The sequence below is a fragment of the Psittacula echo genome, assembly GCF_963264785.1.
Source record: "Psittacula echo genome assembly, chromosome: 1".
NCBI classification, from domain to species: Eukaryota; Metazoa; Chordata; class Aves; order Psittaciformes; family Psittacidae; genus Psittacula; species Psittacula echo.
Window position 1 is genome coordinate 100,728,503 of NC_137735.1, and position 27,124 is coordinate 100,755,626.

Sequence of the window (27,124 nt, forward strand, 5' to 3'; positions counted from 1 at the left end):
CAGACTTGTTCAGTGAGTTATTCAAGCAACTAAAAACACAGACAAAATGCCCTCTTCCAACAGCCTGTAAAACATTTAAACACCACCCCCCCCATAACATGATGCTGCTGTAAAACTTCCTAATTATAACACACCAATTTAAGTGCCTAAAAAAAGTTAAAAAAAGAAACAAAAAGAGGCTGTTTAGCGACATGGTCCTGAAGAACTGGCAGACTTTACTGGCTCACTGTTTGCAAGATGTGTGATAGCAACTTGGATTAGCAGGTACTATTGTTTTAAAATAAACATGCATACTATATTTAGTCTGTTTACTTACAGTAGGTTAAACAATTATTTTCCATATAAAGAAATGACTATACTAAGTTCATAATTGAAATTTTGTGCTTTGTTCGAGCTATATTTCTGGTGTTCATCATAGTGTTTCAAATCCATAATAGATGAATATATTTTTGCCATCAACACCAATGCAATTAAACTCTGAAAAATGCTCACCTATGGTGGGTCAATTTTCTTAATTGAAAAAATTAATACAATCAACCATCAAAAATTGATACCATCAACTCTAACAATGTCAAGTTACTGTATCAATTAAAAACCAAAACAACTTCTTGGCAGTTATAAACAGGTCTCATTGTAGAACAAGGTATACCACAGTTTAACTCTGTGTGTTTTCGTTTCCATGAGGAAAGACTGTTGAGAATGTCTTTGGCTAAGAAGCTACTAGTTTCTGTGATGTAGCACCTCTTCAAGTCGAGAAGCCCTCCAGCCCCCTCAAAACAGGCATAAAAGAAACAGTATCATTATTCACTTTTTGCAAATTACACCCAACAACCTAAATCCATACCAGATAATAAATTTTAAAAATAAAAAATCCAAACAGAGAATGAAAACATGAAGCAATCAATGGTTTGAAATGCCGCACACAACATCATAGTACAGATATAACAAATACCACAGATATCACAAATGCAGATAGTTGCTGATGTTGGGGCTGTGTAACTGTGGGTCCTAGGCATGCCTGAGTAATCCAGTAGTCACCTAGCTACTGCATGGCTGTGGAGAACTGTCTCACTTGACTTGAAGATCAGAATAAAGGAGGAGTCATATTTAGATTGAAATATGATTTTGAAAGAGACAAAACACTGAAGTGTTTAAGGAGAGAGTAAAAAACATGGGATGAACCCCCGCCTACAGAATAGCTATAGCTGTTTGGAGGCTGAAAGACGTGTGTGCAATCCTATTTTTTTTCCACAACCCACTCAAAACTAATATTATTTTGAATTCCTTTCTTACTATCTCAGCGATGTAACTAATGTACCTCTGAAGGTACTTTTAAGCTGCTTTTCCAAACTCATTTCACTAAATGTGTCTTCATACTTTGCCCACACCTAGCTATGCTGATCCCTTCAAAAATATGTCAGCGAGAATTCTGCAAAATGCTTACATTTCAGTTTGACTCCACTCTTGCAATCAACAGCAACATCCCCAGAACATGGGTCAGGAAATGTTCGTGTGCTTCTGGAGAGATCATAGTTCTTTATACCCAGCTTTATAAGCCAAATAGTTTACTCAGGGCACAAATATTCTCAACACTTCCCTCCATCCTTCCACCACTGTATTTTGTTACTGTCTATGAGATATACAATACCTCTACCCCTGCTCTCCAGGCAGGCTGCTCAAGAGCCTAGTGGATTGCATAGACTTTCAGGGTCCTTTTCTTCAAATGATAGTGCAAAACCAAACTACACAGCACACTACTATGAAAAAGCACAGAACTTGCTGAAAAAGTATTCAGTACTCTTTCAGCATCAGAGTCACCAATATACCTAACATCACACTAAAAGTTTAAGATCCTGACAGATTATATCACTCCAGGAAAACACACCTTACTGAAAGTCCTGGTATGTTGGAATAAGGCTCACTGAAGATCTTGGTGAATTAAAATTTCCCTGGATAAGTGCGTTGGTCTTGGCTGGGACAGAGCTAATTTTCTTCCTAGTAGCTGGTATATTGCTGTGTTTTGGATTTAGTAAGAAAATAATATTGGTAACACACTGATGTTTTAGTTGTTGCTAGGTAGTGTTTATACTAAGTGAAGGACTTTTCAGCTTCTCATGCCCTGCCAATGAGAAGGCTGGAGGGAAAGAAACTGGAAGGGACCACAGGCAGCACAGCTGACCCCAACTGGCCAGAGGGATATTCCACACCATACAATATCAGGCTCAATATATAAACTGAGGGGAAAGCTGGCTAGGGGACGTTGCTCAGGAACTGGCTGGGGATTGGCCAGCCAGTGGTAAGAAATTGCACTATGTCTCGCTTCTTTTGGTTGTTCTAATATTTTTATCATTATTTGCTTCCTTTTCTACACCATTAAACTCAACCCACTTTTACTCTCCCAATTCTCTCTCCCATCCCACTGGCAGAGTGGTGCTTAGTAGCTGATTGAGGTTAAAACACAACAACAGGGTGTAACCTACCTGTCCCTCAGAAGGTAGTGGATGGCTTGGTCATTGCCTATGGACCACTCATTAGGAATGACAGCTTTGAACAAGAACCAGCAAACAATGGCTGAAAGGGTCAGCTTGAATTTCTCACTCCCTACCCCAAACCCACTTCTTTACTGGCTTCTTCACAGATGCTTTAAAATTTATCTTTAAATGGAAGTTACCCAGGGTAATACATATTAACAGTTTTCTTCAAATAATGAGGTCCTACCAGGCACGCATTATATATATCAAGAGGCAATTAACAAATAGAAGTTTGTGTTGTGTTGAACAGACTGCAAGATAAGGGCACACTGGGGATGTCTGCATCTGTACCAGCCATCTAGACTCCCTCCTACAATCAGTGGTGAGAAGTGGGCACCAGCACAGCACATCTCATTTCATATGTTTCAAAAGACTGATTTCACCTTACATGAACTGTTTCTTAGAAACACCCATTTCTCTTTACCCGCCACAAAGAAGGCTTGGATGACTCTTTCAGCTGCAGCCAGATACACTGATATCATCAAGAATTCAGTGCAGTAAGACTCATTCTCTAAATCTTAAATGGAGGCAACAACATCTGCATGGTCTTACTCTAGAAGGACAAAACAGGTCTTATTCCAGAAGGACAAAACAGGTCTTATTCCAGAAGGACAAAACAGGTCTTATTCCATTATAGGTAAGACAGAAAGGAATTAAGAGCCTAATATTCTGTGATTCTGTGATTCTGTGAAGAGTGCAGATCACCTAGATTTCAAGCTGACTGGCCCTGAGACAAGAACTCAAAAAGTAATCAAGTTTGAGAAATTAAGAGATGAATACTATTGCTGTTGTTGTTATGAATGATAAATCTGAAGTTCAAGAAAAGAATCAAGTCTTCAACCTGCACACCATGTGGGAATTTGTTTGCATGTAGATTAACAACCAGATCTTTTAACATGTAGCTCAAAACAAGGAATTATGCAAAGGTTTTCATCAAGTGAGTTATATCAGTGCTGTTTTAACTAGCAATTTAATCCAAAGTAACTTAGTTTGAACATCTTCCATGGCACATAAGCCAAAATACTGTTTATATGGTGGATGCAGAACAGGATTTGGCATGGAGAAGCGATTCCAACACTGTTTTTACTGATTCCCTTCCACAGCTTGTGTTGGTGTAAGTTCTCCTCACAGACAAGGCTGAGACTTCAAGGATCACTGCATTTGATCCTGTCAAGCTAGTTCAATTTAGGTTAAACTGAAGGGGATGAAAGAGCATATGCAAAAGGATACTGGTTGCTATGCAAAAGGGTACTGGTTGCTATGCAAACATTTCAGAACATTTCTGTAACATTTGAAAGAGAATGGAAGAAATGAGGAGTTACTATTCTGAAAGTGGATATTTATGCACCAGCTCAGAAAATAAAAAGCAGGAGACTATGGAACATTAAATGAGCAGCTAAGCAAATCAAACAATCACTCTAAACAAAGACAGATGAGTCTTAGAGCAGACTTGTCATTCTTTGTAATTCTGAAAGAGCAAAGAGTGTATTTAAAAACATGAAATAGAGCAGAAATAAAACTTGAACCCAAATAGGAGGATTCTGTGTTCTCAGTTGGGCTGGAATTCCACTATATCATTTTTGACAGAAACATCAATTTAACAGCATACATAAAAAGGGTAGTTATACAGAAATTAGATTAAGCGAGTCGAAGCAAAAGCAGAATACCCACTGCTAGCCAGAATCACTTCCTCACAGAAACAGTGCTCTGCTCCAGACACAACCAGAGGTAATTACAGAAACCACCACCCCAATAGCAATAAGTCGGGACAGTTATCCACAGCACCACGTACGCCATTGACTCAGTGTTACCTATCTACATGTCGGCTAACAGTTTGCTTAAAGGCAGCAACAGCCGCCCCCTGGTCCAGCAGAGGCCCTCTTTTGTAAACTGTGTTACTGAATGCATACCCATCAGACGGAGGATAGTCAGGAACACTGGGAGGCTGGAAGACAAAACAGAAACAAAGGCACAAAGTGGATTAGTGTCATTAAGCAGCCTAGTTCACTTCATCCAGCACCCCAGGGTCTCTGTCAGCATTCATGCATCCTCAGGTGCTCATGCTTCTGCTATGAAAAGTTAATAACTTCTGCATTTCAAATACATAAACAGGGAGATCAAAAGGATAAGAATAAAAGAATTTCTATCCTAAGTCATCCCACTGCATTAATATTGCAGTGGATATTCTTTAGAAAAACAGTTCTCTCGGGCAAGGTCCATGTCATCTTTCAGATATCACTACAGCAACACAACTTATAAACAATAGCTGACTGGCTTTAAAATACACTGTGTTGAGAAACTGCTTTGAGCTTTTGTTCTAGATGTACAATTAAAACCAAAAACCTTTAGCTAGCTAAAAGTAAGTCTCTATAAGAAATAAAACCTCCCAAGTAAAATTGCCACTCTCTTGCAGGATTGTAATATGAAGTGGCTCATTTATGTCGCTCTCTCACTGAGCATGACTACAGTCAAAGAAGAAATGCAAAAGGAATGTGATAGTTGGTACAATTAAGGATTTCAATTAAGGAAAATTATCACAATTTATTGTAAGCACATACATAAGACTGAATCAAAGGCTTTAGAAAATTCTTTTAAAAAAACACTTTTCTAAAGTGAACCACCTTAAATCCAGCAGTGATGCTCTGCATCTAATTAAGAACTATTTTAACCACCACTCCCCAAACCAAAACAAGCTAAGCAATTATTTTCTGGAGATTACGATCTTGAAATTGCTCAGTCTAGATCTTTTCCTCCTACCACCACTCAGTTGCACAAATTAGAACAGCTGAGATTCATCAGAAATTGACGAATCTCTAAGCCTGTTTTGTTGTTGGTTTGGGTTTTTGGTTTGGTTTGGTTTTGGTTTTGGTTTGGGTTTGGTGTTTTCTCCAATCTGGTATTCACCTAATTTCTACTTCCAAGTACCTGATCTGGTACCCAAAGACACTTCACTACAGGGCTTAGGGCTTATTAAAGGAAATTAAAACCACACAAAAATTGCCATAGGCATAAAATATCCTTTAAAATTATACAATTAAGGAAAAAAAAAATCTCAAGTGTCATCTAGCTTATGCCTTACATCAAAAGACACCCAGGTAGCAGGAGCTCATTTTACTTCACACACAAATTATTTGCATTGCCTTAGCCTCACTGGACTATCACCACTTCCCCATTGTTTAACTGCCACTTGAAGTCCTCATTGCTGAGCCGACTTCACCATGAAACCCCTCCAATGGGAAAGCTGTGTGTGTGGCTAGATCTTAAGGTGTAGGAATGGAAACTAAAAAAACAGTTCTCATGAGCAGGGACCTCCAATGCATTTTGCCAGATGCCCTAGCAGTCCCTGCCCAGAAGGGAGGGCAGCCACATCATGCACCCCTTCTCCACTCCCAGCACACCACAACTCTCAATATGCAGCCTTGGTCCTCTGGAGAGCAATGTCACACTGAGACATAAGGCCAATTAGTGACAGGACACAAACACTTATATTTCCATTTTTCCAGCATTCTTCGTTAAACAAGCTGTTATAGGAGACTTATGAAAGAACAATTATTCTGGTATCACCCACTCCAGAGTGGTCATTTTGCTGCAGACAAATAGGATTTTGCACTCACACAGCTTTTTCCAGCTGAGCACTTACAGCATTTCACAGCTATTAAGCAGCTCAGCACTTTTCACCCTAGGGATGTGCTGAGGAGGCGCTGGTGGTGCAGGGAGCCAAGGAAGCAAGGTTAAATGACTTGCTTAAGACTACACGGGAATCAGTGACACTCATGAAACTAAGACCTAACATAGAATCACAGAATCAACTAGGTTGGAAAAGACCTTTAAGACCACCAAGTCCTTCAGTTCCACCAGGGGACAGGCACACACACACACACACACCTTCAAGTGAACTGGGATATATTATTTATGTCTTTTGAAGATTAAGACAAAGAGTTGGCAAACAACTACCAATCCAACCAACATTACCACCATGAAAGAGAATTAAATCAACTCCCTGAGACACAAGCAACCAAATTACCTCAATATATTCTCCCCCCCAAATTTGTTTTAACTTATTAATAACAATAAATAATAAATTAAATCATCAGAAGAGAATAATCAACGGTGCTCTTATTTCAACAACAATTTTTCCTTTTTTATTTTTTAATTATTATTTTGAAGGAGTTTAATGTAAAAAACAACAACAAAAACCCTGCATGGAATGTACAGCAGTGAAACCCTGAAACAATGTTTGATGAGACTTTTTCAGGAGATGACTAGGGAAGGGGACAACACCAACGGCAACAGCTATATTTCACATTATTGTACCCATTAACTTTGCTAAACGCTTTTTTGCTCACAATGAATCACTGGCAATAACTTAGGTCTTGGCACATTTATACTCGTATATCTTGTTAGGCATAAAGCCAAACGGTGGTTTAAGTAATCAAATATGTACCATGTTATCCTCCTTTATTTAGCAGACTTTCTACTCAATTTGTTTTTCCCTATAGCTGTGTAGACTTTTTTTTAACTAAAAGATATTTTCATGAAAACAAAGTTTTATTGTGACAAGGTTTCTATGGACAGCTTTGATAAACTTTTGCTGGGGAAGCGTTGTCTCCAATAACAGAATTGCTCTGAAAGAGAACACCATCCCATAATAGCCAATAATTCTTCCCTTGAATCTTCTTCCATATGTGCATTTTTTCACTAACAGATAATACACATAAATATATATCATAAAATTAAGATAAAATCCAGTATGATGGTGTTAACATGCACTTGAGGAAGATGGGGAAGACTAGGGACCAAATCTAGAAAACTCTTAGGTGCAGTTCATACCACAGCTGCTAACAGGGGACCATGGACTAGCTCATACTTGATTTAAACTAAAACTAGCACACAAAAATAAATTCAGATCTTAAATTAAAACTTATGTCCTCCCAACCACAGAAAGCTTCCAAAAGGAAAACTTTTATATGTTTAAAAAGGCAACAGCTTTTTTGTGTGAGTTAATAAAAACACCAAACAAACAAACAACAAAATCGACATATATTCTTCAAATCTTCACAAAAATTAAAGCACAGGCAATTTCCTAATTGCTTTTTTGGTGGCTGAACAGGTTTTGGCTTTGTGTAACTTTTAATATAAATGTAATGAACTTCACTGATGTAGGAAGCATCAGAGTACAGTTACTCCAACAATACTGAAGAATGTTTTCTTTATGAAGGAAGCAGCTGGTGCTGCCTTCAGCTAATTTACGAAGTGCTGTTGCAGGTAACCTACCTCAGTTGACAGTCTTTTCATTTCTTGCTTCCGCTGTTGCTCTGCAACATTTGCCACAGACTCAGCCAACTGATTGAGTTCTTGCTCCTTGGGAGCTCCCATGAAGTTCAGCAAAGGAGGTTCCCAACCATTTCGGAAACGGGGGACATAAGGTGGAATAAAATGGTCTTTGGGCCAATCCGCTCTGTATGAAAAGTAAATTAGAGATCTGTATCAAGGGCCACACAAATATTGATTTCATAGGTTTTCCTGAAAATAAAAATGCTTCAGAATTGTTATTAATATAGAGGAAAGGATGGGATTATAGTACAGGCAGAAGAGTGTTAGAACACAGAAAATCAGCAAAAAACATTTATTGACCACAGCTATGCTCCCTGCTGTGTTCTGCAGAAAGAAACTGTTCCTACTGTAAGGATGTGCCAGTGGTAAAACACAATAAATATCTGTCTTGTAGCAAAGGATGAGTAACAGAAGAATCAATCACAAATGAATCTAGGATTTATTTTAACTCTTAAAACGGGAAAAATACTGCAATATGTGGAAGCACCAGACAAAAAATTTTAAAGGAACAGCCTGCTCTATAAGGAAGTCTAAAAGCAGGTATGGAGCATGGAAGCTTAGGGGGCCTAGCTAGACATAAAACAAAAAGTTAAGCAAGAGCTTTTACTGACAAAAAAACCAAGTCTACATACTCCGAGATACAAGAATTATCACTACATATGCTGTTTTATAGTCCAGATGGATCTCTTTAAAATACTGTATTACTTTTCAGAGCTCCATTAACATTCCCTATTGTAATACAAAATACCAAAAGCTACAGTTCTCATGCTCTGGCTTTGCATGATACATAATACATGGTATCTTCACAGTGGAAGAAAAAATGGGAATGTATATTACAGTCCTTTAACAGTCTCATTAACACTGCTTCAAATTAAAGGAACAAATGCTGCCAGTCACACAAGTTGCAGGAGCAGTCAGCAGCTACTAGCCCATTAGCAGGCCTGAGCTAGGTCAGTAACCCTTGAGTTTTACTATTCACTTCTCCAGCTACACTACACCACAGTGTTCTTCTGGATACAGATCAATCAGACCATCATTTCTCATCTGCACAGGTCAATCAACTTCATTCTTTACTGCTGTCCTGGGTTCAGCAGCAGCATTCAGTTTTTCTTCTTCTTAGTAGCTGGTGCAGCGCTATGGTTTTGACTTTTGGCCTGGGAATAATACTGATAAAGCCGATGTTTTCAGTTGCTGGTCAGAATGTTTACTCTGACCAAGGACTTTGTGAGTGTCATGCTCTGCCAGGGAGGAGGAGAAGCCGGGAGGAAACAGGGACAGGACACCTGACCCAAACTAGCCAAAGAGGTATTCCATACCACAGCACGTCATGCCCAGGATGTAGAATTGAGAGTTCCCGGAAGGGCTGGATCACTGCAGGGTGGGGATGAGGTACCGGTCAGTTAGCGGTTGTATTCTCTTCCTTGTTATTTCCTTTATCATTATTATTATTGGTGGTAGCAGTAGTGATTTGTGTTATACCTTAGTTATTAAACTGTTCTTATCTCAACCCGTGGGAGTTGCATTCTTTTGATTCTCCTCCCCGTCCCTCCAGGAGCGGAGGGAAGAAAGGTGGGGGGGGGGGGAAGTAGACTGCATGGTTCTAATTTACGGCCTGGGCTTAAACCACGACAACTGCCCAACATGAGCTACTTTTCTTTCCATTAAACTTCTTCTCAGGATGGATTAGACAAATGATGATGGTATTTCCCAAGACAAGAGCACATTATTTTACCCAGTGATCCATTTCCCCTGCACAGGGCTCCCACGCTGCAAGGCAATTTCTATTGCCAGTCACACCATGAGCTTCTCTGAAGCCAGCAGAGCTTGAAGCAGGTAAAGACAAGCAAATGGTACTTGGCTTAGGTAAGACCTCTGGCAATCACAAGGAGCTGCAATTCCTGTTTCCAGCTCATTTTGTAATAGCAGGGCAAATGATAGGCCCAAAAGATGAACTTGGACATTCATGGTAATGCGGTAGAGCGAGTTCAAGGAAGTGAAAGACCTTTACGTCACTCTCCCTACTATGAGGATGTTTGTAACTCCATGCTCTAGAGCTTTCCATGCAGCCTTCCAGCAAAACACTCAACTACTTTTTAATTAATCAATTAATTAACTAAAGAAATCCACTTGGTAGATATGTTCCAATTTGAAATGTAAGAGCAAATATGAATAAACTCAAAACACATCATACATTTCCAGCCAAGTTACTTAATCATCATCAAATGTACCTACCTACCACAAATAAGGATTAAAACACACTTTGCTAATTTAAGCTTTTTCTTTTGTGTGTTCTGTTTACCTAAGTAATTCTTGATACCATGGACAAAATTTGTGTATGCATTTTCTCCCTGCTTGAGAATCGTAAAATCAAACGACTCCCAAATCGCACTGAGACTAAAGAGCTTCTTTTAAAAAACTTCAAAGAAAAGTTCTGAAGAGTCCAAAGCCTAACAAATTAATACTGAGGTTTTTGGGGGGTGCGTAACCTGGCTAAGATTGTGCCAAAATAAACCTGAGTTGGGAGATCACCTCTAAAATATGCAAAGGCTTTTTCTTACCTGGCTTTGGTCCATGTGTCACCCAATGACATCCATAACTGTCCTTCCTCACTGGTGACGGTATATCGGAGGAAGTCTATTGTATCTTTTGTTAAGAGGGGGCTGAGTACTGTACCAGCAAGCTCTGGACCTCCTGTTGTCTGTACCACCTAAATGCAAGTATTAAAATAATCCAAAAAACATACATATTGTCAATGAGGAAGTTACTGTGAATATAAGTTACCTATAGTGCTACTAAGGAATGTCTATAACTTGCAAAAACACCCCCTCACAAAACTCTGAGAAGTTAACAATGTGTCTTAATGTCCTACAGCTTAACTAAACCATTTATTCCAGAAGAACTTCTGTTTGGTCACCATTTTATAATTAGACCCACTTTTGGCAATATTATTTTTGCTCTACTGATCAAAACTACACATACTTCCATTAAATTGACATATGGCTATGCTTTCAACTCTCCTCCTGCACTATGTAAAGTATCTCAATATTTTATTGCTAAACATTATAATGGCAAACTAACACAAAGCTAAAGATGAATTAAGTAAATATATTTAATAAAAGGCATATATGCAGAAAAGGATATAAATAATTTTTTAAGGAGAATCTCATCACTAGATACACACATTTCTCTTTAGTTATTATCCAGGGACAAAATATTTCAACCTTGTTATCATTCAAAAGGTTATAGAGCATATAAATAGAAGAGTTCTGAAGGAAAAGACTGAGAAAATTTTAAAGCCTTACCATATGTAGTGGAGTAAAGAGAAAATGAACCAGTTCAGCTGCACTAGGGTTCTGGATATGAAACTTTAATTTTGCCTGAAGGAATGGGAAAATGATACCTTTTAGAAGACATTTAACTTTAATTACAATAAATACTTCAAATAAGAATGGCCATCACTGTTCAGGCCAGAGGTCCACCTAAACCCAGTGTCTGTCTGCAATGTCCACTAAGAGCAAGCGCTCATTCATCCAATCGCTTTTGAATCCATGTATATCTTTAGCACCTACTGGGCAAAAACAAGAAGTTCCAGGACAAAATTATATACTTTGTAATGAATCATCACCTTTGGAAATTTGCTACCTCTTGGTTTCTTTACTATTCTATAGTTCTCTTCCAAATGAAAACCAAGCAATCCTTTTCTACTTGCTTTTTTCCAGTGATTTTCATAACAATTTACAGATTTGTTACATTATTCGTCTCTTTGGTCTTTTTCAAGCTAAAGTAGTTCTCTCAAGCATTCTTGTCCTCCCTGTACCTTCTTCAATTTTATTACATTGGGAACAAAATAAGGTTAGGGAACATATCAGCACATTTGTTAATTGTCCCCTCCCACCCCCCAATGGTTCTTAACATTTGCTTGATTCATCACCATTGAACAAGGATGATATTCCCACACGAATCTGTACAACACCAAGATTTTGTTCTGATTTGTTTTATATATTAGATTTTTCTCTACCTTTCCATGACTACCGTATCTATTAATATTGAATTTCATCTGTTTCTTTATCTGCTATCATGAGATATTTCAACATTTGTAGACTCTACACTCCCCATTTGCCAGAACATCTCAATGCCCATTCAAACGGGGTTTCTAGTCATCTACCTGTAACTTGCCATTCTGATCTGCTGTTCTTTAACCTATTACCACTTCTTCAATTTGAAACAGATCATCTTTTGTGCCAACCCCATAAAAAATGGTTTTCATGAACATATTGTCCACTATGAAGCTTTTCTAAGTAAATATACACACTAAAAATCATATACTTTCTCTGATACACCTTCTTTGAAGATTTCTTTTCTTTACTGATCACTCATTCACCCTGCAGGCTCCAGAAGAAAGAAACACACCAGAATGTATTTTAAAAAGTTATAGTAGTTTTTATTGCATCTTGCTGTCTGTTCCTCAAACTGCTTTTGGGTAGCCTCAATCTGCTTTTACATCTAGCCTTCCAGAATGCGCCCCCAAATGAAGAAAGGAGGAGGATGTGTTTTTACTTCTAATAGCTTCTTATACATTGTCCTTCAGCCATAATAGCTCACTTTTGGTCTTTCTAAAGGGTTTTTTTGACAGATGGCACGCATTTTCCAGAAGCTTCTGACACTGTGTTTTAAAATAGTTTCCATTCTACCAGCAAAGATTTTATTCTTCTAGCTACTCCTCTCATTTTTAAAATAGATTCTTCATTTTGTACAGTTCTCCATGTCTGACATAAAGTGAAATTTCAGGCTTTTGTGGCTCCTGCAAAGATGCTGAAGTAAAGAACTGTTACAGCACAAAGCTCTTCAAGAGCAACATTAGAAAACAGGTCCTAGATGCTGCTGAGCACTAAAACAAGAACTGCTTCTTCTCCTGCACAGAAGATGAAGATTAAAGATGCACATGTTGTTCCTGAGTGAAAAACTAATTCAAATGCAGAACACGGTGAGGAGTAAGAATGGGGGGAAAAAGAACCACACTACAAGCACTATTACTGAGAAGGATCAGCATGTTCTAAGACATTCATCCCCCCAAAACAGCTATCCTTCAAGGTCAGAATAACAGCATTCAATATAGGGTTTAATATATATTATATATATAAATAATAATATATACATTAATATATATATTCTTAACATTTCTAAGTATCTCTTATAGCCCTGCAATCAGAACACATTCCCCAGGAGGAAGAAAAAAAAACTGATTTGACTCAGTAAATACAAGAATGATTTTCCCCATTGGCACAGCTTGCACAGCAACTGGAAGACAGTATCTCAAACTAAATGCTTTGAAGCTGTCCCACTTGCTGCCTTCTTTTAATAGCACTTGCAGAAGAGGAGATGCCAGCAGAAGGCTTCTGAATTAACATTTCTGCTTGTTGAGAACCAATTTGTCAGATGGAGCATTCTGAGGACAGAAAGGTCCTATGTAATGATACCAACAAGCACAGAGAGTCTGATGGGCACAGCAAAACAGAACTAAATTAAGGCCACAGCTGGTGGTGCTGGCAAGCATGCAACAGAGCTGTGAGCCCTACAGACATTCCTAGAAATTCCTTCATGAATTTCAAGTAGAAATCTCTAAGGAGCCAGAAAAAGAAGAAACACAAGAATGCTGAAAAAGAAGCATGCTCATCTAGTCCCTGTGTAGAGAAGTGGAGGAGCAGTATCCCAAAGTTCAAAGGAAACCTAGGCCAGAGGAGGCCAGCCCTGCTCTTGCCTCAGTTCAACCTAGGATGGAGAAGGAAATGGTGAAAGTCCAAAACCAGTCAAGTATCAGCTGAGGTACTCTCCTTTGCATAACCCAAGGATCAAACAAGATTACATTTCCAGGTATATCAGCATTCTTCAAGAGGATGCTTGTGGGTTTGCTCCCTCTGAAAGAGCAGTGGAGACTCAAGACAACACAGATTCAGGCTTAGAATTCCCTGGATGGCATTACCACCTCTGCTTGGCTGGCAGCAGTAGGGTGTTTAAGACCCACAAGGTTTCTCTACATGGACAAGACATCATGAAAGTTAGACAAAAGGCAGAAAAGTTGATTAATGCATTACCATAGACAAGATGACCTTGTTGACACCTCAGCTTTCTTAGGGGCATCAACAATAAAGCATCCACAATCTCTGGAAAAGCAGGAACCTCCAAGAAAACCCAACTTAAAATTAACAACAAAGAAAATCCATCATGTTACTGATTATTCCTTTTCCTCTCCACCTATCACCACAATTTTAGTTCTTCACTTCATACTAGTGGAATAAGACACAGGAAAACCAATGCAGAAAAACCAGCACCCAGAGTAATTTGTAGTGGTAGGGAAAACAAAGATCATGTTACACTTAACGTCTGCTATCCCAGGAAAAAACCATTATCGCATGACTCACTGGCAGTCACTTACCAGAAGATTGAAGCCATGCTTGAATTTTTGGAAGCAGTCAACAAATTCATCTGGAGGTGGTGGTTTTGCACGGAGAGTAAGAACTCCCTCTGCGAACAAAATTAGATTTTTATAGATCCATTTATATGGTATATAACTTCTACAAATATTACAGATAAACACATAAATACATAATGAATTTCGAAACTTACAGAATTTGGTGAATACAGAACCATGACAGTGAGCATATTCTGTGGTCACATCTGCTATGAAACACTCCCTATTAACTTCAAGCACATGATTTTCATAGGTTTCCCTCAAAGAAAATACTGCATAGGATATTTTTGCACTCAAAGTAAAAGAAAATCACTACATTAGTGAAAAAAAAAAAAAAAAAACCAACATAAAAGGTCACTTTTGCTAGCTACTTCAACAATCCTTAGTGAAACAGAAATGTGTGCAGAAGAACTCCTACCTCCAGGTCCTTTCTTTTTACTTTTCTTTGCTTTCTTCCTCTTCGAAAGTTCAGTGAAAGCTTCAGCAGCTTTCTGAAGTTTGGTAACAAAATACTCAATGTCATCCAAAATATGGTTCAGAATTTGCTATAGAAGAGAAGAAAAGTCAAAGTTTCTCCACAGATCTATAACAGAAGTACTCCAAAAATTCAAATGACCACACCCTTCTACAGCTTCTAACAGCTTCCTCAGAACTAAGGTCATGCTAGAACTTTTAATATTTAGATTCATTATGTTCTTAACTTTACACACATGTAAAGTATTTTACATCTCAGATTTTTAAGAACTTTGGGCCACTGGAAGTTTCTTAGAATATGTGCAACAACATTATTAAATTCAGACTGCAATTACACAACTTGTTCAAACGTTGCATTTTCTCTCACAGCACATGAAAAACATCCTAATTATTTGAAAAGACAGCTTTTTCCTAAACAGTGTAACTTCCTAATCTCCTTCAGTACTAAGTATTAAGCTATTTTTTGAATGTCAGAATGTAGTTTTATAGAAAAGTGCTCTTTGAAGAATTGCTTTCAAAGAGCAAGTGGAGGAGAATGAATGAGCCCCTGAGATTAAAAACCACATACACCAATTAAGCAGGCCCCAACGTGCTCTCCTCAAGAACCTCTGATGTTGCTGAGGGCAGAGCGGAAAAGTAGAAAGTTACAACTGACAAATGGGGTAATCTTTGATATTGCATACCTCATAGGATCTGCCCATATATGCAAGCAAAGTTTAGGTTATACACATACATGGTCCAACTGCCTTCAGAAATGACCATATGCTTATTTTCCAGATATTACACATGTTGAAGTCTCACTAAATTGATGGAATTATTTATCCTTACAAAGTTTGCTGAATTTAGTCTACCAGACAAAATTACGATTTGTATTTCTAGTTCTTCATAGCAGAAAATTTTATATCAACATTCAGTCATATCCCCCCCCCCCTTTTTTTTTAAGGGAAAAAAAGTAAGGGAAAGAGCTACCACCTATTCACTTTTAGGTCTACCATCCAAATGTAGGCTTCCTGGAAAGCTTTCCTGAAGAACTGAATTCCTCATGTGGAAAAAAGCTTCCCATGAAGCAGAGCTGCAAAATTTCACAAACATTAAGCAATATCACTTGTAGTTTCTCACTTACAACATCTCTGTCAATTCTGGCTGCTATCATCTCTGCTGTTTCTTCATGATCATGGTATTGTCTATGTTTTTCAACTGCAGAAAAGAGAAGAAAATAAGACATCTATATATATGACATTAGTAATCAAAACTTCCTATACAGCTTATGCTTTAAACCATACTACTGTAAGAAAAAGATGGACAAAACTGTTTGCACCATTCACTTTGCAAGGACTTCACACAACCTGAAAATCTTGCCTGATCCTTTAAAGTCTCACAGGAATCTTGGGTTTATGCTTTCAGTCAGCTTAGCTGAATGAATGAAGTTAACCACAGAAGTGTGGTTAGTCAGGTTCTGAATAAATAATTTATGGCAGAGGTGGCAGTTTATAAATACAGCATAATGAGAAATCATTCCATTTTGCAAAATATGCTGAAAGCTACTCCTGCAGAAGTAAGCAATTTAGAGTGTAGCCATGACTTCAAAGACCATTTAATGTAAAAGATAATTAGCAAAATGGAATACAAAGTCTGGCAACACAGAAATGGGAGGTAATGATGTAACAGAACTGGTATTTCTAAATAACAATGGACAGAGTCAATAACTTTTACTGAAAAACAACAAGGGTTAACATTCTGAGAAATCATAAGTTCTGCATTTTTAAGTCACACTAAATATTACATTGCATTTTTTAACAGGTGAGATTTTAGTATATACATTCTAGAAAAGATCTACAAGTGGAATAAAAGGAACCGCAGGAACTCAGATCCACAAGCGGTCTGACAAGACACTTGACAAATTAATGAAATTTTTCTGAAGTGAGGAGAAGTCAAGCAGAAGAACAAACTAGCCTTTACTCAAGGCAGATATAATACTGCAGCTAAATAGATTAAATCATTACAGATTTCTCTGACCATTTTTAGTTGTTTCCTTTGCATAGTTGTGTACTTTGTTGAACGATATAGTTTAATAAATCAAGAACAATAAAAAGACTCTGTGGTTAATGACTTCTGATTCTTAAATTTTAGTATCTATGATTCAAAAAACAACCAAAAAAAAAAAAAAAACAAAAAAAAACCCAGAAAAAAAACAACCAAACAACCCAGAAAAGGTCTCAACTTCAACTTATTACAGTGTGCGCTCGCAGCCCAGAAAGCCAACTGTATCCTGGGCTGCATCAAAAGGAGCGTGACCAGCAGGTCGAAGGAGCTGATCCTGCCCCTCTACTCTGCTCTCGTGAGACCTCACTTGGAGTATTGTGTGCAGTTCTGGTGTCCTCAACATAAAAAGGACATGGAACTGTTGGAACAAGTCCAGAGGAGGGCTACAAGGATGATCAGGGGACGACTGGAGCACCTCCCGTTTGGAGACAGGCTGAGAAAGTTGGGGCTGTTCAGCCTGGAGAAGAGAAGGCTGCGTGGAGACCTCATAGCAGCCTTCCAGTATCTGAAGGGGGCCTACAAGGATGCTGGGGATGGACTCTTCATCAGGGACTGTAGTGACAGGACAAGGGGTAAGGGGTTCAAACTTAAACAGGGGAAGTTTAGATTGGATATAAGGAAGAAATTCTTTACTGTAAGGGTGGTGAGGCACTGGAAGGGGTTGCCCAGGCAGGTTGTGAATGCTCCATCTCTGGTGGTGTTCAAGGCCAGGTTGGATGAGGCTTTGGGTGGCATGGTTTAGTGTAGGGTGTCCCTGCCCATGGCAGTGGGGTTGGAACTAGATGATCTTAAGGTCCTTTCCAACCCTAACTATTCTATGATTCTATGATTCTATTTTACAGAAGGAGATTTATTGCTTCAAAGAACATCTTTTTTTCAAAGAAATCTGATACATATAAAACTGTTTCCGTAAGAGGAAAAGGGAGGTGGCAAAACAAAAAACAGGAAAAGCCCCACCACAAAAAAAAAAAAATCCAAACCATTGAAAATGTTACAGCATTCCTTGATTAAGGCTTTAAAAAAAAGGAAAAAACAAAACAATAACAACAACAACAAAAAGAACTAGTTTAGCCATACAAGCCATTATAAAGATAAACCTACAATAAATAAATAACACTGATCTCAAGTCACCTTTTAATCCATGATTATATTTTTTAATTTTCAAAAATATCTGACCTACACTCTTCATGTTACTGAGAACGAATCATTAAATTACTCGAGTTATGACAGTGCTGGTTACTGTGAATGTTACTACTATGTTCACAAAAAAAGCCCAGGTTAAAATTGGCAGCCCACACCCCCACCCAGCTAAACACAAGTACAACCAGCTCCGAACAGAAATGCAGAAAACGGGTAAGTGCAAGTAAATGACAAGTCACATTATAACAGTCAGGTCTTATTCCCCAGATCAGGCAGTGGTGGCTTGGGGCATTTCAAACTAGACCAGGAGAACATTCCTGTCTGCTCTCAGTGCAGACAGAGGGGTGACTTTGTACAGACATTTCTGTATCTGGATTCAATTACTGTAATCTTTATGAAAGTGATCTTTCCAAATTATTTTTGCATCACATGAACGTACTGCCCAGAACAACCATTTGCCACTTCACTGTGCGGTGGTGGGCTCTCAGGAATACTCACACTCGCCCTGCTCAGCAGCCCATGCAGACCATGCTGCCACACGGCTTCTCACATCCACTTGGGTGATGGTCCCTGGTGGCACAGGGGCAGGCGCCTGCGGCGGCGGTGGAATGGCACTGTCAGCTTTGGATATCATCCTAGAGGAAAAATAGAAAGCCCACAAGTGACACTTGAAGGAAAAACATTCTATTTTCTTGTGCTTAATCAGAGAAGACAAGGAGATTTCACAAGGACCTCTTTTACTGTTGAACACAGTATGGGCTTGCCAAGTAAGCAGTACTCAAGACCACAATGTGTAAATATGTTAAGCACAAGTAGGAAACCCACTCCATGATGGGGTTAGCAAATCTTTTCGGCACCTGGCCACATGGGAAATCCCCAAACAGTGACAGAGAACATGATATCTAGAGATTTGCCAGTTTACACAGGTAATTTTAGTGGCTTGGGTTTAGTAGAGGAAATTTTTATCACCATACGCAGTCTACTGGCTGGACTTCCATTTTGTGTGAAAGTTTTCATTAGAAGCTACCTTTCAGCAATCACAAGTTGGGCATCTAGTCCCCAAATTTGATAGGTTGTCAACCACCTGTTTCTTAAAACCTTACCGACAAAACCAATTAAATTTACTGGCTGATTTTCCTTTTTACAACCTGTCTTGATACAAATGTATCAGTGTTCCCATCTGCAGTTTTCCAGTTCCTAGTGTAGTTTTTAAATACTATAAGGAAAGAGGTCTTTGAAGTCAATCTACAGCTTGATAGCAACAGACAAAAAAATCGCAACAACTGCTATACACACACATTCCATCCCTTCCCCATGCCCTTATGCAAAAGCAAGATCTTCACCTTAAATTCACCTTTTCATAATCCCACCACATTCAACAATACAAAATGTCATCTGTCATCTGGTCTTTGAACACTGAACAATAAAATATTTCCCTCACCTTTCCTTCTTCCCAATGCCAGCACGTACATGACACAACAAGAAGTAGCCGGCGTTAAGCACTCATGACATCTTCACTTCATAAGCTCTCAGAGACTGATATCTTGGATTATTTTTCCATTAGATGTACTGACCTACATAATTTTCCCAATTATATCTCATTAGTTTCCCTGAACATCCAATGTGTTTGGGTCCTAGACTGCCTCTTTGTGCTTGTACCTGTTTGTTAGTCCCACAAACAGTAAAGTCTACCCATTTAATTTTAAATCCTGAGATAAAGTTAGACACAGTTCTGGTTTTGTTTTGCTTTTACAGGAGTGTCCATTTCAGAATTTAACAAGTAGCTAAGACTGTTACAAACTCGTTTCATGTAATGGTGACATTTTTATTTAATTTTTGTCCAACAAAGACTTCTCTATCTGAACCATAAAACTAAGTGTTATTGAGAGATACTATCAGGATGCAGTTACATACTAACTTTTCAACAAACTGTCATCATTGCCATTCAGTATCTAATATACCTATGCCCTTGTTTTTATGCCTCTGTCGGCTACCATTCATTTCTGTATTACTCTTCTCTGAACCCAACAGCCTCTTTCTCCTCCACATTTTCCAACTGGCAGAGAAGCTTTCACTACCAGGGAAACAAGAAGTCTCCAGCATCATTGAACAGGCAGGCAGGAAGATTATTCCGCCTACAGTTGCAGTTTCATTTAACATCTTTAGATCCCAAACCCTTTTAACATAATCTTATTTATTTGGAGTTATGGAGCACTCATTTTTCATTTAAATTCAAACTGCTTGACCCATATGCAGAATTGAGACACGCAATGCTATTATCTGGCATCGATGTGAGCTATTCCCATCACTAAGGTAGAATCAGGAAAGGTAAGAGTAATGCTATGAATTGAAAAAGCATATATAATTATCAAAGCAAGGTTTCTACAAATGTTTTTGGAAGTATATTTTCAACTAGCAAAAAAGATCAAAAGACAGCAGGCAGACTTAAGAGCTTCTGAATGCTGTAACACTATTTGATAAACCCATATACTGCCAAGAAGTTAGGTTTTTACCTCAGTGTTTCAAGCCTCTTCTTTTGTTTCCCACTTTTGCTGTCACTGATTGCACTTTCAATATCTTCATGTATAAAGCTAGCCTAAAGAGAAAGAAGCAGAAACAATCAGTTATCAGCTAGGCTATTCATATATATGAAATAAGTACCTACTCATGCACTTTTTTAGGGCATCTTTAGATCCCAGATTACTTTATCAAATGTCATTTATTTAAAAGTTCTGGGGTAAATTCTTTTACATATACACAGAACAAAGGAATACACAACGCTAGTGTTTGCGAGTTAGTATTTTTGTCACTGTTCCAACCTCAAGCATTATCACCGGATGAGTATGTAATCTAGATACTAAATTTGTCTGAACAGCTGTAATTATCTTAAGTCCAGCATTCTTGCATAAGCTATTTTTTCCCCTCTGTAGAAGTTATTTTTGTTTTTCTCAAGTATTTTAGGGGAAAGACATACTATTAAAAAAAAATTAAAAATATCTGCTAGAGATAGTAGCAACATAAAAGTTTAGGAAAGTAACTGGTAGTGATAAAGCTTCCTTTAAGAAATAATGACAGCCCCCAATTTCTCTTCAATGTAACAGAAGATGAATTTTCAGCACATTTGTAGGTTCCTGCCTCTCCATAACCACAGTCTGCCTCCACCAGTGGCCCCCAAGTGAAAGTTTGATGCATGTCTAAGGCATTAGTTTAATAGATCTTTCATTAAATAGGTCACGGCTTCTCATAGGATTCTGTTATGTGTCTTCAGCTGACAAATTAATTTCCTACACAGGCTGTCAAAGCCCAAGTAAGTCAGTGTCTGGCTCACTCTACAAGGTCCAAGTCTTCCTTCATGCCTCGTAGTGAAGATGTATGTAACTTTTGGGGAGGAATGTGTAACTTCTGCTGTAACCAGAAGACATTACAGATTACGGACAAGGGATACATTAGGGTTAAAGAATTAATAGGAAAAAACTTAAGGGGATTTGAGGAACTTAAACCCAGAAGAATTCCATTAATCATACTCTTTATATTTATTATTTAGCATACTTTCTTTGTTTAGAAAATATTGACTACCCCAAGTATTATTGATTTTGACTAATTTTCTGTTGCAGATGCTCCTGGGGTTCATGGTAACTTCTAATCAAAAGCAGCAATAAAGCATGGGAGAAAGACCTAACCTTCCAAAACAGTGAAGTCTCCAGCGTAAGGAACAAAACCTAGGGTATGCTCACAGACTCAAATACCTCAGAAAAAAAGGGAGATCCTGGACTTCCAAGTCGTGCATAAGTGCCTTGCATTTTTACTTGTACACAGAGGAACAACTTCAAAACATGAAAGTCTGATGGAAAAAGACCACCTCTACGCTTTGAGAAGCTGGGTCTAACCAGATCTCACAAAGGATCCCTGCATTATTCAACATAATGCCACCTGAACTTTTCACAGGATCCTAAATTCCACTGAACAGCAAATTCTGCACAACAAATCCATAATTAGCCAATTATCTTCACACCACTCTGACTATATCGTTTTCGAAAAGGCTGCATAGTGTGATTAGCAATCATTATTAGCAATGATATGAACTACTGCAAAGGAAGTTTAAAAAATCCCCATGAAATTATCAGTTGGAATTTAAATATGTACCAATTATATAGAATAACTAACAGAAAATAAAATTTAGAACCCTGGAAATAAAGAAGCATTGCAGAAAACATTAAAAAAATATTTACACTTGAAGGAAATATTTTAATCAGAGATGAACAATCTCCTTCCTTGTTTTGTCCCTTGTTTTGCAAGTAGCATTTTCCTTTTCATTATCACTCCAGCAGAGCAGAGATGCAGAAAGGTGAGAATGTGGGGAAGGTTTATTGTTCAGTGACAAAAAGAGCAGAAAAACGGCAGACTAGGTAAAACTAAGAGCTCAGATGAGTCCTTTGTAGATTACAAGATAAATATGTGATAACACAAACTATTTACACCACTTTCTTCAGAAACATGACAGCACACCACATACATATTCCATGGATTTACTCATTTGCAAACCTAAATGAACAGCTACAGAGCCCCAAAATTGATATTTACAGTAACAACATATTTGAACATGCACTAACGATTCAGCTTGCATACTGGACTACTCTCCTACAAGAAAATAACGCACTACATTTACTAACATACTGTGAGTAGCGTGGATAACATAAGTGCATTAAACTTAAAGCATATTTATAAGAAAAAAAGAAACAGAATTATTTTCTAAGAATCAGCTCATTTGATTTTATCCATTGTACTTGCTAATTCACAATATTTCCTCTATTTGAGTAAGTCATAGCAGATCTCCATTACTATCTTACCTTAATCTCATCACATTGGAAAAGATGCAAATCGGGCTTGTTTTGGGTTGGTTCTTTACATATTAATGCAAGAATTGAATTGTAATTGCATGCATTCATCACGGCTTGGCAATGTTGAATTGTGCTTAAAGGAAAATTCTCCAGTTCATTCTGCCAGAAGAGAAAAGAAAAAACAAACACAAAACACCACCTTACTATACAATGTCCTGATCTCAGAAAAGCTGCAAGAGTTAAAAAGGGAAAGTGATAATAAGCTAATTAAAATACAGAATCTCACCTACATCATTTTTCTGCCTGTTTACATTTTTTCTCTCCCTCTCTCTGAAAATGAGACTGCCACTCACAGATCTTACCTTTGATTCCAAGTCCACCAAACTGACAGCTTTGTCATCCACTTGAAGAATCATATCTTGAGTCCACACTTTGCCTTTGGCATTCAGCAATTTCAGCTTCCTTATTCCATCATCCACTGTAACCATTGCCTCTTTTCGGTCCAGAACAAAGGTAGTCAAGTGCTAGTGAATGGGATGTACATTTAGAAAAAAATAATTGTATTTTTCCCCACTGCTAGGCAGTGTCAGTATTTAAATTGCCAGGAAATAGCAATGCAAATTATTAATGAATAAAAGTGCCTTTGTATATGACAGATCCCACTAATAAGTCATAAAAGAGGTTGTTTAGTCCATGATGCCACTTGAAGTTAACTGATTTTTGTAACTCACTGTTTGTCATCCTCTGTCATTTCCTCACCACAGCAAGTGGTTAGACTTGAAGGCATATTCTGACATCTTTCACATAGCAATGCTAGAATCAAACCCCGAGCATTTAATTAGCTTCCTTGAGGAGTGAAAACCTGCTCCTCTTGGCAAGCTGAATCCAGGAAGCCTCAGCAGAAGCTTTCCAGAAACACACTGCCTGTGTACCTCCATCACCACTCCAGCCGGGAGTGCCCTCATCTCTTCCAGAGCTACCAGCTAGCATGCCAATGGCTATCATGACGGGCTTGCATCTGACTGGGATACCTTATGGACAGGCTAGACGCTTCTTTTATGAAGATCACAGCAGAAATGTAGTGCACTAACTATTTTTGTTCACCATCAACTTGGAATATTTTCCAGATTCAATTAATGCTCTAGAAATTGAATATTACCTCACAGACACCACGTCAACTAGCTTCCCTGTCATTATGGCTTTGACAATTTCTCCTTCAATATGCCAACCATGCAAGAAAACCCATAGAACTATTTTATCCAGGCATAAATCCAGCTTCACATTCTTATTGAAGACCTGGTTACACTCATTCAAACTGAACCAATTTTAATATGTGCCTGCATATTTATCTTCTAAAGAACTTAAAAAGAAACCCCAAAACCAAAAAACAAACCAAAACCACAAAGAATTAATTGTACTTTATTCTATTACAGGATAACAGCAGGAGCTGCATATAATCAAAGAATTAAGAAGAAGTAAAGTGAAACAAAATGTCTACTCGCTGCTCACACAGGAATGCTTAGATTCCAAATACAAGTACTAATTTTTATGCCAGTACAGTACCAAAACCGGTATGACGAAACCGAAGAAAAATAGACAATTAGAAGCAACACAACTATTAATCTGCAAGCCAATCATAGGATAGAAGCACTTGAAATTAGGACTCTTCTGCATAAGATCTCACAATTTACATCTAATTTAAAATCCAGGGAATAAAAATGAGCTGAGAACCTATGGTATCTGCAAGACTTGGCCTAACCCATAAAAGTGTTTTGATGGCAGTGGGAGAAAGTTTGTGCCAAAGTAAGACTACAGAATGAAGCAGTTTATCCAAAAGTGCTGAACAGGCTACATATGGGCACCCAGGATTACTTTGCTGAATATTTCAAATATATCTACTCCTGAATAAAATATGACAGCAGCATGCAGTACTTCTCCAAAGCGGCTTAAGGTAGGAAGTAGCACTTTGCAATTCAAGCTGGAGAAGCATCTTTACAGGCAGAATATATTTAACTACTACGTAGTAGACAAATTTGGGCTTTTAGTGGTTAATGCTCGGCTCTTTCTGAATATTGTCATCCCTGCTGATTATAACTGATTAAAGTACTCATTTTAAATAAATGTCGTTCTCCAACAGCCAACAGCTCTGCCTCAAGATTGCAACAAGCCAGGTTCAGAGACAGGGCAGCATAACACATTGAACTGATATCCCATTGAGAAGCCCTGTTCATTTGCCAAACTACACACAACTTTGCTTACATACTTCTACATAAAAATTTCAGCTTATTATGGCAAAGCCACAGAATTTGAGACATTTCAGTGTAATCTAATCTGGAGCGATCTCGGGCTGGCAGAATGTTTTGGAAGATGTATATGCCTTCAAGCATATGCATCCTCAAAAAACATGTAGGCAAAAATAACTGAAAGCTATAACTCCACTCATCGTCTCACCTCTACGTGATACTGGGAAGTTTCGGATATGCTGCTGGCGCTGTCTCGTGCATAATTCTTCCTTTGTTCTAGAGATGGGAGAAAAGAAAGAATAATTATTCATTCAACTTCTTATCCTGCTGTTTTGAATACTTCTCAGAGATAACAAGACTAGTTGTATATATGAAAATGGAAGACAAGTTGTTGTTAATTTCTGTATTTGACAGAAAAAACCCTCCACCTCCACATATTCCAGCACAAGGATCATACGTCAATGCATTAACAGAGAGTCGGTGGGTGCAAACAAAAGCCAGTTATGTCATCCCAGTGAGTCAGGACATCGGAGGGGAGCAATGTTCTGACTGAAAACGCTTCATTGGGAAGTCTGATTACTGAAATCACTGGCTTGCCACTTTGGTAGCAATATGCTAACTAGCATCAAGCTTACTGTATTTGTATGAATGCACTTAAAAGTATTTTCGAATATGCATATAATTCTGTTAAACCTACAAAACAACAAAGCCACACATGAACCAGACCTAAGTCATCCTTTATTTTTTCCTAAACTATCCAAGTTGATGAATTACTAATGTAGAAATATGCATAGAAAGGAGTTAAACAAACAAAACAGAGAGAGGGAAATACACACCAAATATCTGCAGCTAAAAGGACACAATGCTGCAAAATCAGAAACATCATGTGCCTTTTACTTTATACAATAAATTAATATTAATCTATTTAATATTAAACCAAAAAAGGAGGGAAGAAAAAAAGGCAAGATGAAGACACAGCACACACCCAAACCACAATATACCAAATTTAGATGGATATTGAAGAAAACCTTCCAATGTAAACAAACAAACAAAAAAATCTTGAATGCAACATTTGGAAGGTTTTTCTCTTTTTTCACTATAACCACTGAAGTGCCTGATCTAGAACACTAAGAGCTCTAAGGAAGAAATTTACTACATGACATGGCCAAGAAAGGACCAAGGAAACTCTGCAAGTACCCAATTCTTTTCTCTCCATTTCATGAAATAACTTAATTTCTGGTCTTCAAGTGAAAGCCAACTGTATCCTGGGCTGCATCAAAAGAAGTGTGACCAGCAGGTCGAAGGAGCTGATCCTGCCCCTCTACTCTGCTCTCGTGAGACCTCACTTGGAGTATTGTGTGCAGTTCTGGTGTCCTCAACATAAAAAGGACATGAAACTGTTGGAACAAGTCCAGAGGAGGGCCACGAGGATGATCAGGGGACTGGAGCACCTCCCGTATGAAGACAGGCTGAGAAAGTTGGGGCTGTTCAGCCTGGAGAAGAGAAGGCTGCGTGGAGACCTCATAGCAGCCTTCCAGTATCTGAAGGGGGCCTACAAGGATGCTGGGGAGGGACTCTTCATTAGGGACTGTAGTGGTAGGACAAGGGGAAAGGGGTTCAAACTTAAACAGAGGAAGTTTAGATTGGATATAAGAATGAAGTTCTTTACTGTAAGGGTGGTGAGGCACTGGAAGGGGTTGCCCAGGGAGGTTGTGAATGCTCCATCCTTGGCGGTGTTCAAGGCCAGGTTGGATGAGGCTTTGGGTGACATGGTTTAGTGTGAGGTGTCCCTGCCCATGGCAGTGGGGTTGGAACTAGATGATCTTAAGGTCCTTTCCAACCCTAACTATTCTATGATTCTATGAAATAGACAGTTTGATTTTGTTCAAAGGAAAATACCTGCCATACCTAGAAAATATATCAATTTCATCATATTTGGAGGAAAAATAAAAATGAGTGATTCTGTTGACAGGACTGCTAAGTAACTTTTTTGCACAATAAAATGCTAACTACTACCAAGCACATAATCATGCAACATGCACATAACATGAT

The 27,124-nt window shown here is 38.3% G+C and overlaps 1 protein-coding gene across 3 annotated transcripts in view; it reads right to left on the bottom strand.

The window, feature by feature from the left end:
- EPS8 (EGFR pathway substrate 8, signaling adaptor) overlaps positions 1-27,124 on the bottom strand; it is a gene marked incomplete at its 3' end in the record, with an annotated part of 57,324 nt that overhangs the window by 19,418 nt on the left and 10,782 nt on the right. For all 3 annotated transcript variants that reach the window (XM_080623032.1, XM_080623031.1, XM_080623030.1), the window contains exons 3-14: positions 25,281-25,348; positions 23,192-23,353; positions 22,839-22,988; positions 20,505-20,587; positions 18,490-18,626; positions 15,932-16,005; positions 14,753-14,879; positions 14,299-14,387; positions 11,168-11,242; positions 10,424-10,572; positions 7,806-7,989; positions 4,343-4,476 (exon numbers count right to left, since the gene is read on the bottom strand). In XM_080623032.1, coding sequence (XP_080479158.1) covers positions 4,343-4,476; positions 7,806-7,989; positions 10,424-10,572; positions 11,168-11,242; positions 14,299-14,387; positions 14,753-14,879; positions 15,932-16,005; positions 18,490-18,626; positions 20,505-20,587; positions 22,839-22,988; positions 23,192-23,353; positions 25,281-25,348 — 1,432 coding nt within the window. The remainder of the gene's footprint in view (positions 1-4,342; positions 4,477-7,805; positions 7,990-10,423; positions 10,573-11,167; positions 11,243-14,298; positions 14,388-14,752; positions 14,880-15,931; positions 16,006-18,489; positions 18,627-20,504; positions 20,588-22,838; positions 22,989-23,191; positions 23,354-25,280; positions 25,349-27,124) is intronic.